Raw genomic sequence first — 14,324 nt, forward strand, 5'->3', positions numbered from 1 at the left:
GCAAAGGCCCCGAGGCTGCCTTATGAAACCGCGCTAAACTATTGATTAGGGGCAGCTCTGTGCCGAAGTTAAAAGCATACACAGCTGCCGCTGCTGGTCTGGAGGTGCGGAGACAAGGCAGGAGGCAAACGCGGTGGAAGGCAGGAGTCCCGGCGAAGGCAGGATTCCCGGCACAGCGACTGCAACAGGAAGTTGCAAGTCAGCTGACGCCGGCCTTTCGTTGCGGCGGGGACCGAATCCTTCGCGGACCGGCAAGATTTTGTTTGCGGACCGGCGGTTGAAGAACTGTGCTCTACACTGTGTGCGCTGTGACGAGAAACTTGTGCGCTGCGAGGTAATATTTTGTGCGCCAGCGTACTCCAGCGCAGCTTAGCGGGAACACTGAAATTTGCCACATATACCCACCCCTGTCTCTTTATATCATTTATATATTCAGGTTGTAAAACTATATTGTCTTCTCTCTTAGCACCCATATTTCATCTGACAGATCAGAGGCTATTTCAACAAACGTTTAAATGCAGTAAGATTCCCTTGCTGATTGATGTATGTAACCCGGGAGTTTATTCCACTCTACTGGGCCCGCACATGAAAGTGTTGCAGCCCTCATGGTTTGCAACCGCAACTCCTTTCTAGATGGTATCACCAAATCACCGTTACCAGCAGAACGTAACTTTAAGAGTGAAGCCTGGTATGCGATTACCTCTGACAGTTAATGCGGTGACATTCTTTGTAATGCTAAATAGGTTGCCTTTTAGACAACATATATCCCTACCAAATCAGTAAAAGCTAATGGGAAAGTAGAATTTATGCTTGGACGTGAAGTTGACTGATACTGTTGTTAAAACTTTGTTATCCATCCTAACTTTTGTAAAATATTCTTAAAAGGGTATTTTGGATATGTGCGCTTTTTCCCCAAATACATTAAAGACTTCAAGCTGTAAAAATAAATAAATGAAACGGACAACCAGAATAGGTAGATCTAAATGGGTAGACTGAATGAACAGATTGTCCTGTTGGCCTCAAAATGAATTTCTACTGGTTATTCCAAGTATGCTTGTTTTATTATACAAGGTGCCCCCCCAAAAATAGGGAAGACGCACTTAATGCTGTCGAGTAAACATACTCAAAGCAAAAACAAAAATAGCACTCGGCATATAAATATGAGTAAGTTACTTATAACTGTATATAGATGTGCTCAGAAATGTTGTTAGAGACCACAATGTGGAGTTCTGCCCCACATGTATTTATCACAACTATTTCTCAATCATTGCACAACTTGCAGTAACCAAACTTTCCCTGTGATTAACAAAATGGTGAAACTGTGTGCTTAATCTCATGTGGTGACTTCTTGGCTTCTGATGCGTTTCGCCATAAAGTTACCTCAGAAAAACCTTACTTTGACTTCTTCAATGTGCATGTGATCTATAAAAAAAACATATAGCAATCTTCAAAACACTAGTGCTGACTTTAAAATAAACTCTCATTTGGATCTCATGGAGACTGTGGCGGATACCTCATCTCAAAAACTTTCAAACATTCCACCCTTGCATACCAACTTCCTCCTTCATAATGCTACAAAACGGAAGTTACATCATTAAAGTGAGAACAGCTGAGATCAAAGCATGACCCCGAATTTAAATGTTCAAAACAGGAATAATGAAATGAAAAAAGAAAAAAAAAAACAACCTAGGTAAGAATCAATGTAAAAAGGCTCAGCATTCCACTTCCCGATTAAAACCCAGCAGGGCCACCGTCTGCCAATTGTAAATCCATTTTTGTTCCTCCTTCCATAGTAATGCTAGCAGGTTCTCTCCTTCTTCAGTATGTGTATTTTCCTGCCAGTGTTGAACAAAGTGGGGCCATAACCCCCTTTGCAAATTCTCCTCAGATGCTCCACAATTCTGGTTTTAATTGTCCATGTTGTGTGCCCCAGTGTACATTAGTGAACATGGACAGTTAGAGATATATGACTCTCGCAATGTTGCAATCAGTTCTGTAAATTATGGTAATTGATGTTCCCAGTGCTGCTAGGGATGCTGAACAGACCTTGCAATGATGGCATGACTGCAGACAGAACATAGACCACACACATTGTGTTCCCCATGTTCATAATTATGCTCCTGCAGACTCTCTGAGGGCAAGATTCTCAAAACTTTAACGCAGTTGCTAAGCAGTTTTCCAGCAATTTACCCTGCATGCATTTTAGCGGCGGATTATCTTTGTCTTTAGCGAGATTTTTAGCAGTCTCCGACAATGGCATGCAAATGGGCTCTTTAACATTGAAATGAGCCCTCTGGTAGATTCTTAAAAATCACTGAGGCATTTTCGAAGAGCAGCGTTGGCTTTTGGAGACAAAAAGCAGTGGCTGGTCCGGGGGAGGCGTTACAGTGGCAGCACTTGTGTTTTGACTGTGGCTAATGAAAAATTAAACGTGTATCTATATATTTTTAGTGGAGGGTAGTAAAATCACACTTCTTTTTAGTTTTGAGGAGAGACAGAAATGTTTAATGCGCGCTTATTAAAAGCCAATGTTTCTTCTTGAGCATGTCTATGATACACTTGTCTTGTGTGTTTCTGGCTGTGGGTCTTGATTAAATTTTACATCAAAAACAAATTATAAGATTTACCTGAATTATAGTAGTTTTTTGGAGAGAAAGGCATGTTTTCTGCGCGATTGAAAAAAGTCAACGTTGCTTCTCCCCTCCTCTCCCATTTGTCCAATAGTGCATCAGGAGAGTGTTGGTTTTTTTTTACATTGTTTTTCTGCTGAGACTGTTGTTTTTAACATATTTATAAATGGTCTGGAGGTGGGAATAACTAGTGTGATAATTAAATTTGCTGATGACACAACTTTGTTCAAAGTTATAAAATTGCAAGAGGACCTTGCAAGACTGGAAAACTGGAAATCAAAATGGCAAATGACATTTAATGTGAGCAAGGGCAAAGTGATGAATGTGGGAAAGAGGACCCCAAACTATAGCTATGTGATGCAGGGTTCCACATTAGCAGTCACCACCCAAGAAAAGGTGTCATCATTGAGATACACTGAAATAAAGCAGCATCTAAGAAAGCAAATAGAATGTTAGGAATTATCAGGAAAGGAATAGAAAGCAAAGATGAGAATGTTATAATGCCCTTGTATCGCTCCATGGTGCAGCTGCACTTCGAATACTGTGTGCAGTCTGGTCACCACATCTCAAAAAAAGATATAGCAGAATTAGAAAAGGTACAGAGAAGGGCAATGGAAATTATAAAGGGAATGGGACAACTTCCTGTCAGGAAAGGCTAAAGCACCTAAAGTTCTTCAGCCTGGAGAAAAGGCAGCTTGGGAGATATGCTAGAAGTCTATAAAGTACTGAGTGGAGTGGCATAGATAGATATGGATCACTTTGTTACTCTTTGAAAACAGCTAGCTTTGCAGAGTTTAAAAAAGGTTTGGATAATTTCCCAAAATAAAAGTCCATGAACCATTATTAAGATGGACTTGGGAAATCCACTGCTTATTCCTAGGGTAAGCAGCATAAAATCTGTTTTACTCTTTGGGATCTTGCCAGGTACTTGTGACCTCGGTTGGCCACTGTTGGAAACGGTATAGAGCTTGATGGATCTTCGGTGTATCCCAGTATGGCAACTCTTATGTTCTTATGTAAAAATATGATTTACCATAGAGATTTTTACTACTTTGCAGTTGCGGGTATTAAATTAATCACAGTTTTTCAACCTATCCCCCCCCCCAGCCAGTCTGGTTTTTCAGGTTATTCACAATGAATATGCTTTTGAGAGATCTGCATGCATTTTGAATGTATTTCATGTATTTTCATTTTGGATGTCTTGAAAATTCAACTGACTAGAGCAGGGGTCCCCAAAGTCCCTCCTTGAGGGCCGAATCCAGTCGGGTTTTCAGGATTTCCCCAATGAATATGAATGAGATCTGTGTGCATGCACTGCTTTCAATGCATATTCATTGGGGAAATCCTGAAAACCCGACTGGATTCGGCCCTCAAGGAGGGACTTTGGGGTCCCCTGGACTAGAGGGTACTTAGGGCCAAGTTGAAAACCTTTAATATTGGTCATTACTGTCTGTTGCTGCAGCCAGTTAGAAAGCACCATGCTCCATCTTGTTAGCAGATCATAATTACATTACATTACAGATTTCTATTCCGCCATTACCTTGCGGTTCAAGGCGGATTACAAAAGAATTTAAGGTTGGTCTGTTACAAGAAGAGATCAGTGGTCATGACAAGTGAAGGTAGAGAAGAGGGCAAGTATTTTCAGAGAGTGAGGAAGAAGATAGGTGGAAGGAAATATTCGAGATGTTAAGATTTAATCAGGGATTTCTTGAAGTGTATGCATTCAAGTGTTCATTTGTGTGCACACAGTCATGGTGTGAGTTAATTACATGTTAGAAATCTTTTAAATAAATAAATGTTCAAATGTCAGCTTTGTATGTTTATGTAAGAGATTACAGTGGTACCTCGGTTTACGAGTGCACCGGTTTGTGAGTGTTTTGCAAGACGAGCAAAACGCTCAGCAAACTTTTGTCTCGTAAACTGAGCACTGCCCCGATAAACGAGCACTCAGCAATGGTGGCCCAGGGGTGAATACCTGCCTGCGGGTGCTGCAGCGATTCCAAAGTGGTGCCTCCCTTCCCTCGGGTCCCCGTGCGGCTGCCCTCCCACTTCGGCCGATGCCTCTGCCATCGGTCAGCGCCTCCCGGCTCCTATCTAAGCCTGCCGTCATCCTGAATGAGCATGCGCGCAGCTTCACCTCTCCTCTCCTAAGTCAGCCACTGCCCCGACAACACGCTCACGAATCTTCTGAGTTTGCATTAAGGCCTATGGGGAACTTTGATTTGATAAACGAGCGTTTTGGATTACGAGCATGATCCTGGAACAGATTATGCTCGTAAACCAAGGTACCACTGTACTCAGATGTATACTGTACTACTTTACAGGTGAATGTGGCTTGCTCAGATTGCATTCCTGATTTCTTCCTCCAGAAAAGCTTAGTGATTAGAGCAGATATGTATTAAACCTAAAGAAATTTGTCTTTTCTGGTCACTCACAACCATCTTCACAAGTATCCTTTAATATGTAAACCTGTGCTTTTTCTATCATCATGTATTTATCTTATCTCATCTCCTTTTACTTAACTTTAATTTTAGCTATATATTTTATTGAGCAAGTGTACAATATAAAGAATTTTCTAATAAAGATAATTGGGCAATCTTTAGAAACCTTTTCCCCTTCAGGCTTGCAGTCTCTGTATTGTAATAATTTCGACCAAATCTCTTTTTTTGAGCAATGTTCATTAATTATAATGCTTAAAAGCAAACAATAATATAATCACCCTGCATTTTTTTTTTTTGTAGTATATGAATATCATATATAGGGCTCCTTTTACAAAGGTGCGCTAGGGCCTTAACGCGCAGAATAGCGCACGCTAAATTGCCCCTTCGCACTAGCTGCTACCGCCTCCTTTTGAGCAGGCAGTAGATTTTCGGCTAGCGCATGCTAATCCGATGCGTGCGCTAAAACCGCTAGCGAAAAGGAGCACATAGTCTTTTGACTGTTAGATGTGTACTAACAGTCCAGAAAAGTAATGTGAATATATAAATATTTAGTGCCAATTAAATGCTTCGGGAATCTCTTAGTGGTGGTTACTATACTTAATGCTATGACTAGTCAGCCTGTACAGACTATTCTGGTAACCCCCCCCCCCCTTACCTGTATTTGGTTGAGAAATGCTAGAACATAAATAGTTTTCTACTCATGAGGTTGCTGTGCTTGTCTGTTTTTGTTCTGTGTTTACATGAAAAAATGCTATGTAAATTTTAATCTCTTTTCTAATGAGAAAACAATATGGAAGAATGTGTAAAAATAAAAAGTTTTCCATATGTGCAGGTTATAAATTTGCATTTTTTTACAACACTCTCTCTCTTCTAGTGTTAAAACTGGGCCCAGAAGCATTCAAATTTGATGGTGGAGCAGAGGCTGTGGCTGTGCGACAAAATGAGAAATATTATATACTACGCCCTGAGGTGATAGAGACCTATTGGTACATGTGGCGATTCACACATGATCCCAAATACAGGCAGTGGGGCTGGGAAGCAGCACAGGTAGGTGCTGATTAATATAGGACATAAACAATATCTAAAAATTAAGCAAAGCTATTATCAAACAATATACAAACCATATTCTATATTCACATAATTGAAAAAAACATTTAATCACAATTATTCATTGATTATAAATTACTGTGTACAAAATCCCTGATAACACCAGTGATGAATTACTATTGAAATAAATATGTATTCAAAATTTTTTGCCAATAGCAATGTCCACTCTCCTTCACTGTAGCACTGAAATGATGAATAATCTTATACCAAGTCCCATTAAAGTGTAATTTCTTCAAAGCAGGCCCTTTAAGGACATATTTTAGTGACATATTAGTAGAATCAACATTTTTCAACAGCTTGAAGCTTGCTCAACACCAGACTGTTTCACCAAAAGTGTCTTCAGGAGCCAAGACTTCAATATGGTGTTCCTCAGGTTAGATACCGAAAACATTTTTATTATAATCATTTAATTTATCATTACAGCTATACATACAATCAACATATTCAATATTGCATACCTTTCTCTCAAATCATTGTGCTAAAGAACTGTCAAAAATGGAATAATAATCCTCTCAAAAGACCTTCACTGAAGGATTCACTGCAAATCGAATGTCTTCTAAAACACGCCAGCTCTTTAAACTTATCCCATTTAAATTGTATGTAATATTGAATATGTTGATTGTATATATAGCTGTAATGATAAATGATTATAATAAAAATGTTCTTGGAGGCTGTAACAAAGCATGGTACAGAGGCCTAGGTATGTTTACAGTTACTATAGCTTTGCCTGGAACCTTGCACCACTTTCTGAGTGATGAATCCTCTGGAGAACTAAAATGCCTGAAGCCACAAAAATTATTCCAATTAGACCCTCAAGCATTCCGAGGTCTACTGTCTGGAAGTGTCTTAGGATGACGATCAATCACACTGGCCATAAGATCATCCAGACCCTTTCCAAAAAGCATCTGTCCCTTAAAAGGGAGTCTGCTTAAGGTGGCTTTAGAAGATGCCGAATCCACTGCCCATTGTCGAATCCAAAACATTCTGTTGGCGGAAATGGAGTAAGCTGAGACATTGCTCAGGACTCTAATAATATCATACAGAGCATCCACCACATAGTCAATCCCTTCTGTAACTAGTTGTGAGCACATCTCATCATCCATGCCTGCGGTATGACAGTCACATGCCACAAAAGAGGCTGCCTTAAATCCCAGGACTAAGGCTTCAAACTAGCATTTGAGGACTACATCCACTTTGTGGTCTTGTGCATCCTTCAAAACTACACCCTCATCATTAGGAAGGGATGTCCACTTGGTAACCTGATCTACCAGCGAGTTCACCTTAGGCTGGACAAATAACTGCTGAAATTCAGGAACCATGGGATACAGCCATGTCATTGTCTGAGCTCTCCAGGACCTCCCAGTGCTCCATAATTAGGGCAGTAAGATCTGAATGCAATGGAAAAAACGAAGTCCTGTACCTGGGAAGCACTCATAATTGAGCACTGCACTGCTGCACTCTGTGGAGCCTCCAGGTTTAACTCCCACAGTGACTCTGGGATATAGTCTCCTGATCTCCAGTCTCCGTTTGCGACTCAGAATTCCCTCGAAGGGACAATTCACTCTGGGACAGTAAAGTCCTAGAATCTGGCTTCAATCCCCCCAATCATTCTCAGACTGTTCTCTGGCTCCTTCTCAGAATTTCTGCTGAAACATGTGCACTTTGAGAGGACACATCCTTTTGCATAGACAGCATTGCCCCCTCGACCTCTGTGGAAGACCCTTGATTTTAAGCTTTCCACAATAAACTGCTAAAGTCTGGGGTAAATCCCTGACTAGGGACCCCCAGGGTGACATTCTGGGCCTCACTTTGTCGTTTCCTGGGCTCTGCAGCATCCACGCACCTGCGCTTCGCCCATGCTCCATCCCAAGGTTCCAGAGAGGTTCTCTTCCTTGGACACGGGATCTTCTCTGATCCCCCAACCTTGAATGCCATATGGGGCTAAGCCCTTCTCCCTCATATGACCCATGGCACATGGCCTCTGTTCATTTGGCCATCCGTCGCAAATCTGGCGTGATATAGGAGTATCTCCACTTGAGGAGTCCATCTCTAATGTTTTAAAACCAAATCGAGAAGTTTTTGAGGCAAATAGAGGGGAGTAAGTGGCACAATGGTTAAAGCTACGGCCTCAAGACCCTAAGGTTGTGGGTTCAAACCCACGCTGCTCTTTGTGACCCTGGGCAAGTTACTTATTCCCCCATTGCCCCAGGTACATTAGATAGATTGTGAGCCCACCAGGACAGACAGGAAAAATGCTTGAGTACCTGAATAAATTCATGTAAACCATTCTGAGCTTCCTGAGAACGGTATAAAAAATTGAACAAATAAATAAATTTTTATTCAAAATCGGGAAAATTCAAGATGGCAACTATTGCAGTATAGTCACGCTAAAAATGGCTTGGGTTGCCCTCCTAAAGGGTCAACAAATTCTGGAAAGGGGTTTTTGGAGGTGGGGGACCATAGCTGAAGCCTCAGAAACCCTTAAAAACAGCAAACTCAGAGCCGCCCTTCCCTCCCCCCCCTCCATTTTCCCATAAGGAGTATTCACTGTGCTGGGTTAGCCTGCTGCAGCTCTCATTGAAGCTGGAAATGGAGAAGACACTGCCTCTTGCTCAGCAAACTAGACCACATGCTGTAATCTGGGGCTGCCAGCAGACCAAGGCCCAGCCAAGATCTCAATCCCCATATATCCACATTCAAGCAGGGGGAGAAATTTCCACAGCAAGCCCTGCTGGACTGAAACCAGGGACAAACTGCATTCGCTCAAGCTCCTAATAAATTAGGATGTGAGCTACCTTCAAGGGGAATGGATCCCAAGCACCACAAAATCCAGTGCAGGCCAGTAATACAGGAACCCCAAGGACTGCCTTGCCAGCAATAGACATCTGACCCAAGCAGAGCTGCCCTGAGGTCACTGGGGACCTCTCCAGCACCAAAAAACCTTGAATTCGGATACCCCTCCCCCAAACTAAAAAAAAAATACCAGAGCAGATCAGAATTGCACCTCAGTTCACGTGCAGAAGGATAAAGCTGGAGGGAGCTTGGAGAAGGGAATGGAACTGAAAAATATTACATTACATTACATTAGTGACTTCTATTTGGCCTGTACCTTGCAGTTCTAGGCGGATTACATCAGAAGATAACTGGACATTTCTAAATGTTAACCTTCTGTAATCAATTCGCTAGTACAGGAATATTACCTATTGTCAGGACTCATATGTCCTTTATACCAGAATGATTAGTAGTAGTCCTAGTAGTGTGCAAATCTTTATTTTTTGAAAATCAAAAGGATTGAAACCTGTATCTTGCTGTAGTATTTTCTTACAAAATTACACAGATTTTTGCATGCATCAATATCCTGTCTCCTCTTTTGTTTAGACTAATTGAGCTATTAGACCAATTAGCCATTATGTATTTTAGACTTTCATTTGACTAATTGTTGGAGGACCCTGAAAATTGTACAGGGGGGTGAAGGCTTTTACAAGACACTGTACTATTAAGTATCTAAGACAGAAAAGGCCATATATTTTTATAGAGGCCAACTGAAACGGGGGGGGGGGGGGGGTGAGGGGTGTTCCAGTTTCAGCCAAAACTCAAACAGCCAACGAAACTGAAAACTTCTGGCCGAAACTGCAGCTGAAATTCATTGCCTGGTTTTAGCCAAAACCAAAACTGAAAATTCAAGGTTGGTTGTGTGAATGTGAACCAATGAGGTCTGCTGAGGACCTTTTGGAATTCACTTCCCTCTGACATAAGGTCTGAAACGTCTATATCAAAATTCAGAACACTGCTCAAGATCTCTCTCTCTCTTCTTAATATGAACTTTACTCTGTTGCTTTATTTTCTTTACCACTTTTTGCTGTTCCTGAACCTCTTTTCCTTTCTGCTTTCCTCTATCACTCTGTGTGTCCAATTGAATTGTTTTATTGTAAACATAACATTAACATAAAATTTTATTTATAAACTGCAAAATGCCTTATGGTTCGATGCAGTTACAGAGAGAGAATACAACAAAGGAGAAAAAAATGTTTAACATTACAATTTGATAGATCCCTTAGGAGCAATACAGACGCACAAAAGAAATTCCCTGACTGTCCCAGATAATAATAATAATAATAATAATAACAGCTTATATACTGCAATACTGTGAAGTTCTATGTGGTTTACAAAGATTAAGCAAAGGTACAAATTGATTGACTTTAAGAGGGGAGGAAGAAAGAGGGTTAATAGGACAGGAAATCCATTTTAGAGGAGAGAGTGATCAATAGAACAAGTTAATCGCTATAGAGGGGAGAGAGACGAGAAGATCAGTTGTCTAGATAGGGATCACAATATAAGTTAAAGTGCTAAGAAGTGAAGGAATAGAAAAAGAGGGACAAAACTAATAATTATAAAGACTAATCATACAAAATAATGGAGAAAAGACCTCAGTATTTCCATATTTAAGATACTGTTAGGGGCAAAATTTAAATCAAATTTGGTAAAGTAAAAAAAAAAAAAAAGTAAAGTAAATCGAAAAGACTCAAAGTCCCAAAGCAGTTCAAAGCAAGATGGGTGAGGTCTCCAATTACAGGTAAGCAGTACATCACACCCGGCGCAGCAGCAGGGCCGATTCGTTGGGATCTTTGGCCATACAATGTCACCGATCACTGCAGGGCCCTCCAACTTCCCGCCAGCCCACTTCAAGGACTGTCCTGCTTAGGTGCCACTTTGTGGACACATTGTGGCAAGGTGGATCTGATTTAAATCACAATTTAAATCACTAATCAGGCTTGATTTAAATCATTGTTTTTTCATTGTATTCACTGCTACTGCTACATTGTATTCCTTAAAAAGGAATATTTCCTTGTTTCAGCATTTTATTTCTTCATAACAACTGTATCAAAATGACAGTAACATGCAGTAATAAGAATAAATATATTTTTGCTCAAATATGGCAATTCCTCAAGGCAGTCTTTAAGAAATATAATGAAATTAAAACATTTACCAACCTGAAGATCCTGCCTGTTCGAACATGTTCTTTTTGTCATCTTCATCAAAGCATTTATCATGATGTTGTTTTATTCAAGCCACCAGGCCTTTCATTTCTTTGTTGCAGTATTTGCATCTTGTATGCATGCATATCTTACCCATAGGTAGAGGAACTTCATTAAAATAATCCCAAACTGGGTCTCTTTGACGGCCTACTGACACAGGTTTTCTCCTCAGGCTGTGTACACAAAGATCCCAAGATTAGTGGACTATTCTGCTCAAAGGTTACACATTCTTTTCTACTGCTTGCCAACCCTCTTTCCATTTAGCTCCTTGAATGGGTATATAAACTTAGAGCTTAATTTGTAAAGAAACAATGGGGCTAAGGTTATTTTCTCAGCTCTGTATATTTTATAACATTTTTACTGTGAAGAAGCATGTTATCTCCGCAGACACAATAAATAGAAAAATTGCCTGTGACGTTATGAATGGATTAATGGAATACATTTACCAAAAAATATAAATATAGCATAAAAATATAGCCTCATGCTACATGCCTTATTTCATGATGAATAACTTTTAGAGTATGATGTATCTTAAATTAAAAAAACTATATTTAAATAGATTTTTCCTCAAAAATGCAGTGTATTTAAAAATTTAATTTAAATAAAAAAAATATTCAATTTTTATCCACCCTGCATTGAGGTATATCGAGCATTGTAAATAAATAAATATAATACCATATTTTATTTCTATGCAAAATAGTCTCAACACATATGGGCCATGTTGTTTTTACAGTGGATAACTTTGCACCACATTTAGAGTGACAGCTGATATCATAACTGCACAGAATGGCTAATTCTTATCATCCCAAATTTACAGACTTAAATTCTTGCTAAAATTTTGTATGTAAAACATTTATTTTCAGCACTCTATTTACCATATAAACTGTAATGCAAGGTCATAACTGCATTCCTTGAAAATGCAGTACAAAAAAATAAAGAAAAGCATACAAAGAGTAGAGTACCCCGCCTCCCCAAAGCTACCTTACAGTCCCTGGTGTTCTAGTAGTGTAGTCAGGACAGGAACAATGAAACAGTCATGGAGCCATTTTGAGAGCAAAGATGGAATAGGCAGGAGTAATGCTTCCCGATTTCCAGTTCGAATAGATTTTTAAAAATCAGCCTCGCCAGTTAGGTTACCAACACTCCCTCCTCGGTCCCTAAAGCAGGAGCAGCAGCACTGCATCTTGCTGGCTTGCCGCTGCCACTCCTCCTTGAGGGGGGAGGGTCAGTTGGGAAGTGCTGCTTAGGCCTTTGCAGCATCCTCCAGCTTCCTCCCTGACCTCCCACTCATACCTTAAGTTAATTGGTAGCCTGCAGAGAAGATCGCAGTGCTATAGCGATCTTTGCAGGCTGCCGTCATCCTCAGCACTACATTGGCTCTGCCGTGATCTTGTCCTTGACGTCAGAGGAGGGGGCGGGACCACGGTAGAGCGAACGTGGTGCTGAGGACGATGACAGCCGATTAACTTAAGGTAATAACAGGAGGCCAGAGGAGAACATGCAGGCCTTCGGGGGGAGGGAGGTGCAGGCCTTCAGGGGGGGGTGCAGCCTTCAGGAGGAACATGCCTTTGGGGGAGTGCAGCCTTCAGCGGGGATAGGCCTTTGAGGGGGCAGGCCTTCATGGGAGGGGAGGGGGGCCCTGGTGTAGAAGTACACAGAGGGAGGGAAGAGGGGGTTCAAAGAGACATGCATATACTAGACGGGGGGAAGAAATAATGGGTCTAAAAACGGAGGAGCGGGAGAGAGATGGTGGACAAAGGGATTTAGAGAGGGGAAGTACAGAAAGGGAGAGAAGTTGGACACAGAGGGTATTGTGAAGGGGGGTGGGGATAGAGATACTGGATTGGAGAGTAGTTGGGAAGAGAAAGGGGGAGCTGGTGAACCCTGGGATGGTGGGGAAGGAGGAAGAGATGCTGGATAAGAGGGTAGTTAAGAAGAGGAAAGATGGTGGATCTGGGGATGGTGGGGTCCATCGCTGCAGCTGCAGGGATTGAAACAAAAAAAAGGAAAGATGCCAGACCTCTGGGGAAGGGAAGGGGAGGACAGAGATGGAAGATGGTTGGTTAGCACTGAAAAAGAAGAAAACGGCAAATGGGCAGGAGACCCTAGCAAGCAAATTATCAGAAGACAACCAGAGCGTAGGACCAACATGATTTGAATAATGACCAGACAACAAAAGGTAGAAAAATTAATTTTATTTTCTGTTTTGTGATTACAATATGTCAGATTTGAAATGTGTATCCTGCCAGAGCTGGTGTTAGACCACAAACGTGAGCTAGGATTTAACAGAGAGAGGAAAAGTCTTTTTTGTTTGTTTATTTTGTTTACACCACAGCGCCAGTGTGAGTAAGAGAAGGCAAAGGGGGTGAAGAGGCTATAAAATTAACCCACCAGAATGTTTGAAAAAACACTCAATTGGGCAAGAAAATTTAATTGAAAAATCGATTCAATAGGCTGAATCGAATCAAAATTTTTTTCCCTGAATCGGGCAGCACTAGGCAAGAGTAACTGGGAATCAATCCTTCCCTGATTAAAGGCATTTTAGGTGGTGTTGAATGAGACAAAACATACCCCCTCCTTTATTAACGCGTAGCGCAGGTTTTAGCGGCAGTAACTGCTCTGACACTCATGGAATTCCTATGAGGGTCGGAGCAGTTACCGCTGCTGCCGGCGCTAAAATACACGCTACGCTTTAGTAAAGGAGGGGGTTAGTATTTATAGCTCCCACCAAAAACATATCTGAATATTAAAATAATCTTTCAACTGAAACTGAGCAGAAAAAGAATTTGGCACCAGTTTCTGTGCCATAACTGAAATTTAAATTTAAACAGCCTCTACATATTTGGGGAAAGAAGCAAGGGGCAAATGCACCAATATATCTCTGGCAACCTCTTGATATCTGTTTGTGCCGAACGGTAAACACGAAATCTGATTAGTTAATGAGTTTAAAACAGATGCAGTTCAGGAACATAAGAATTGCCACTGCTGGGTCAGACCCGTGGTCCATCGTGCTCAGCAGTCCACTCACGCGGCAGCCCACAGGTCAAAGATCAGTGCTCTAAATGAGTCCAGCTTCACCTGCATACGTTCCGGTTTAGCAGGAACTTGTC

General features: G+C 41.1%; 1 protein-coding gene across 2 annotated transcripts in view; it reads left to right on the plus strand.

Annotated features, from left to right (window-relative positions):
- The window catches only part of MAN1A2 (mannosidase alpha class 1A member 2), a 394,344-nt gene that overhangs the window by 347,662 nt on the left and 32,358 nt on the right, over positions 1-14,324 (plus strand). For both annotated transcript variants that reach the window (XM_033941127.1, XM_033941128.1), the window contains one exon: positions 5,946-6,118. In XM_033941127.1, coding sequence (XP_033797018.1) covers positions 5,946-6,118 — 173 coding nt within the window. The remainder of the gene's footprint in view (positions 1-5,945; positions 6,119-14,324) is intronic.

This window comes from Geotrypetes seraphini, chromosome 4 (genome assembly GCF_902459505.1).
Source record: "Geotrypetes seraphini chromosome 4, aGeoSer1.1, whole genome shotgun sequence".
NCBI lineage: Eukaryota > Metazoa > Chordata > Amphibia > Gymnophiona > Dermophiidae > Geotrypetes > Geotrypetes seraphini.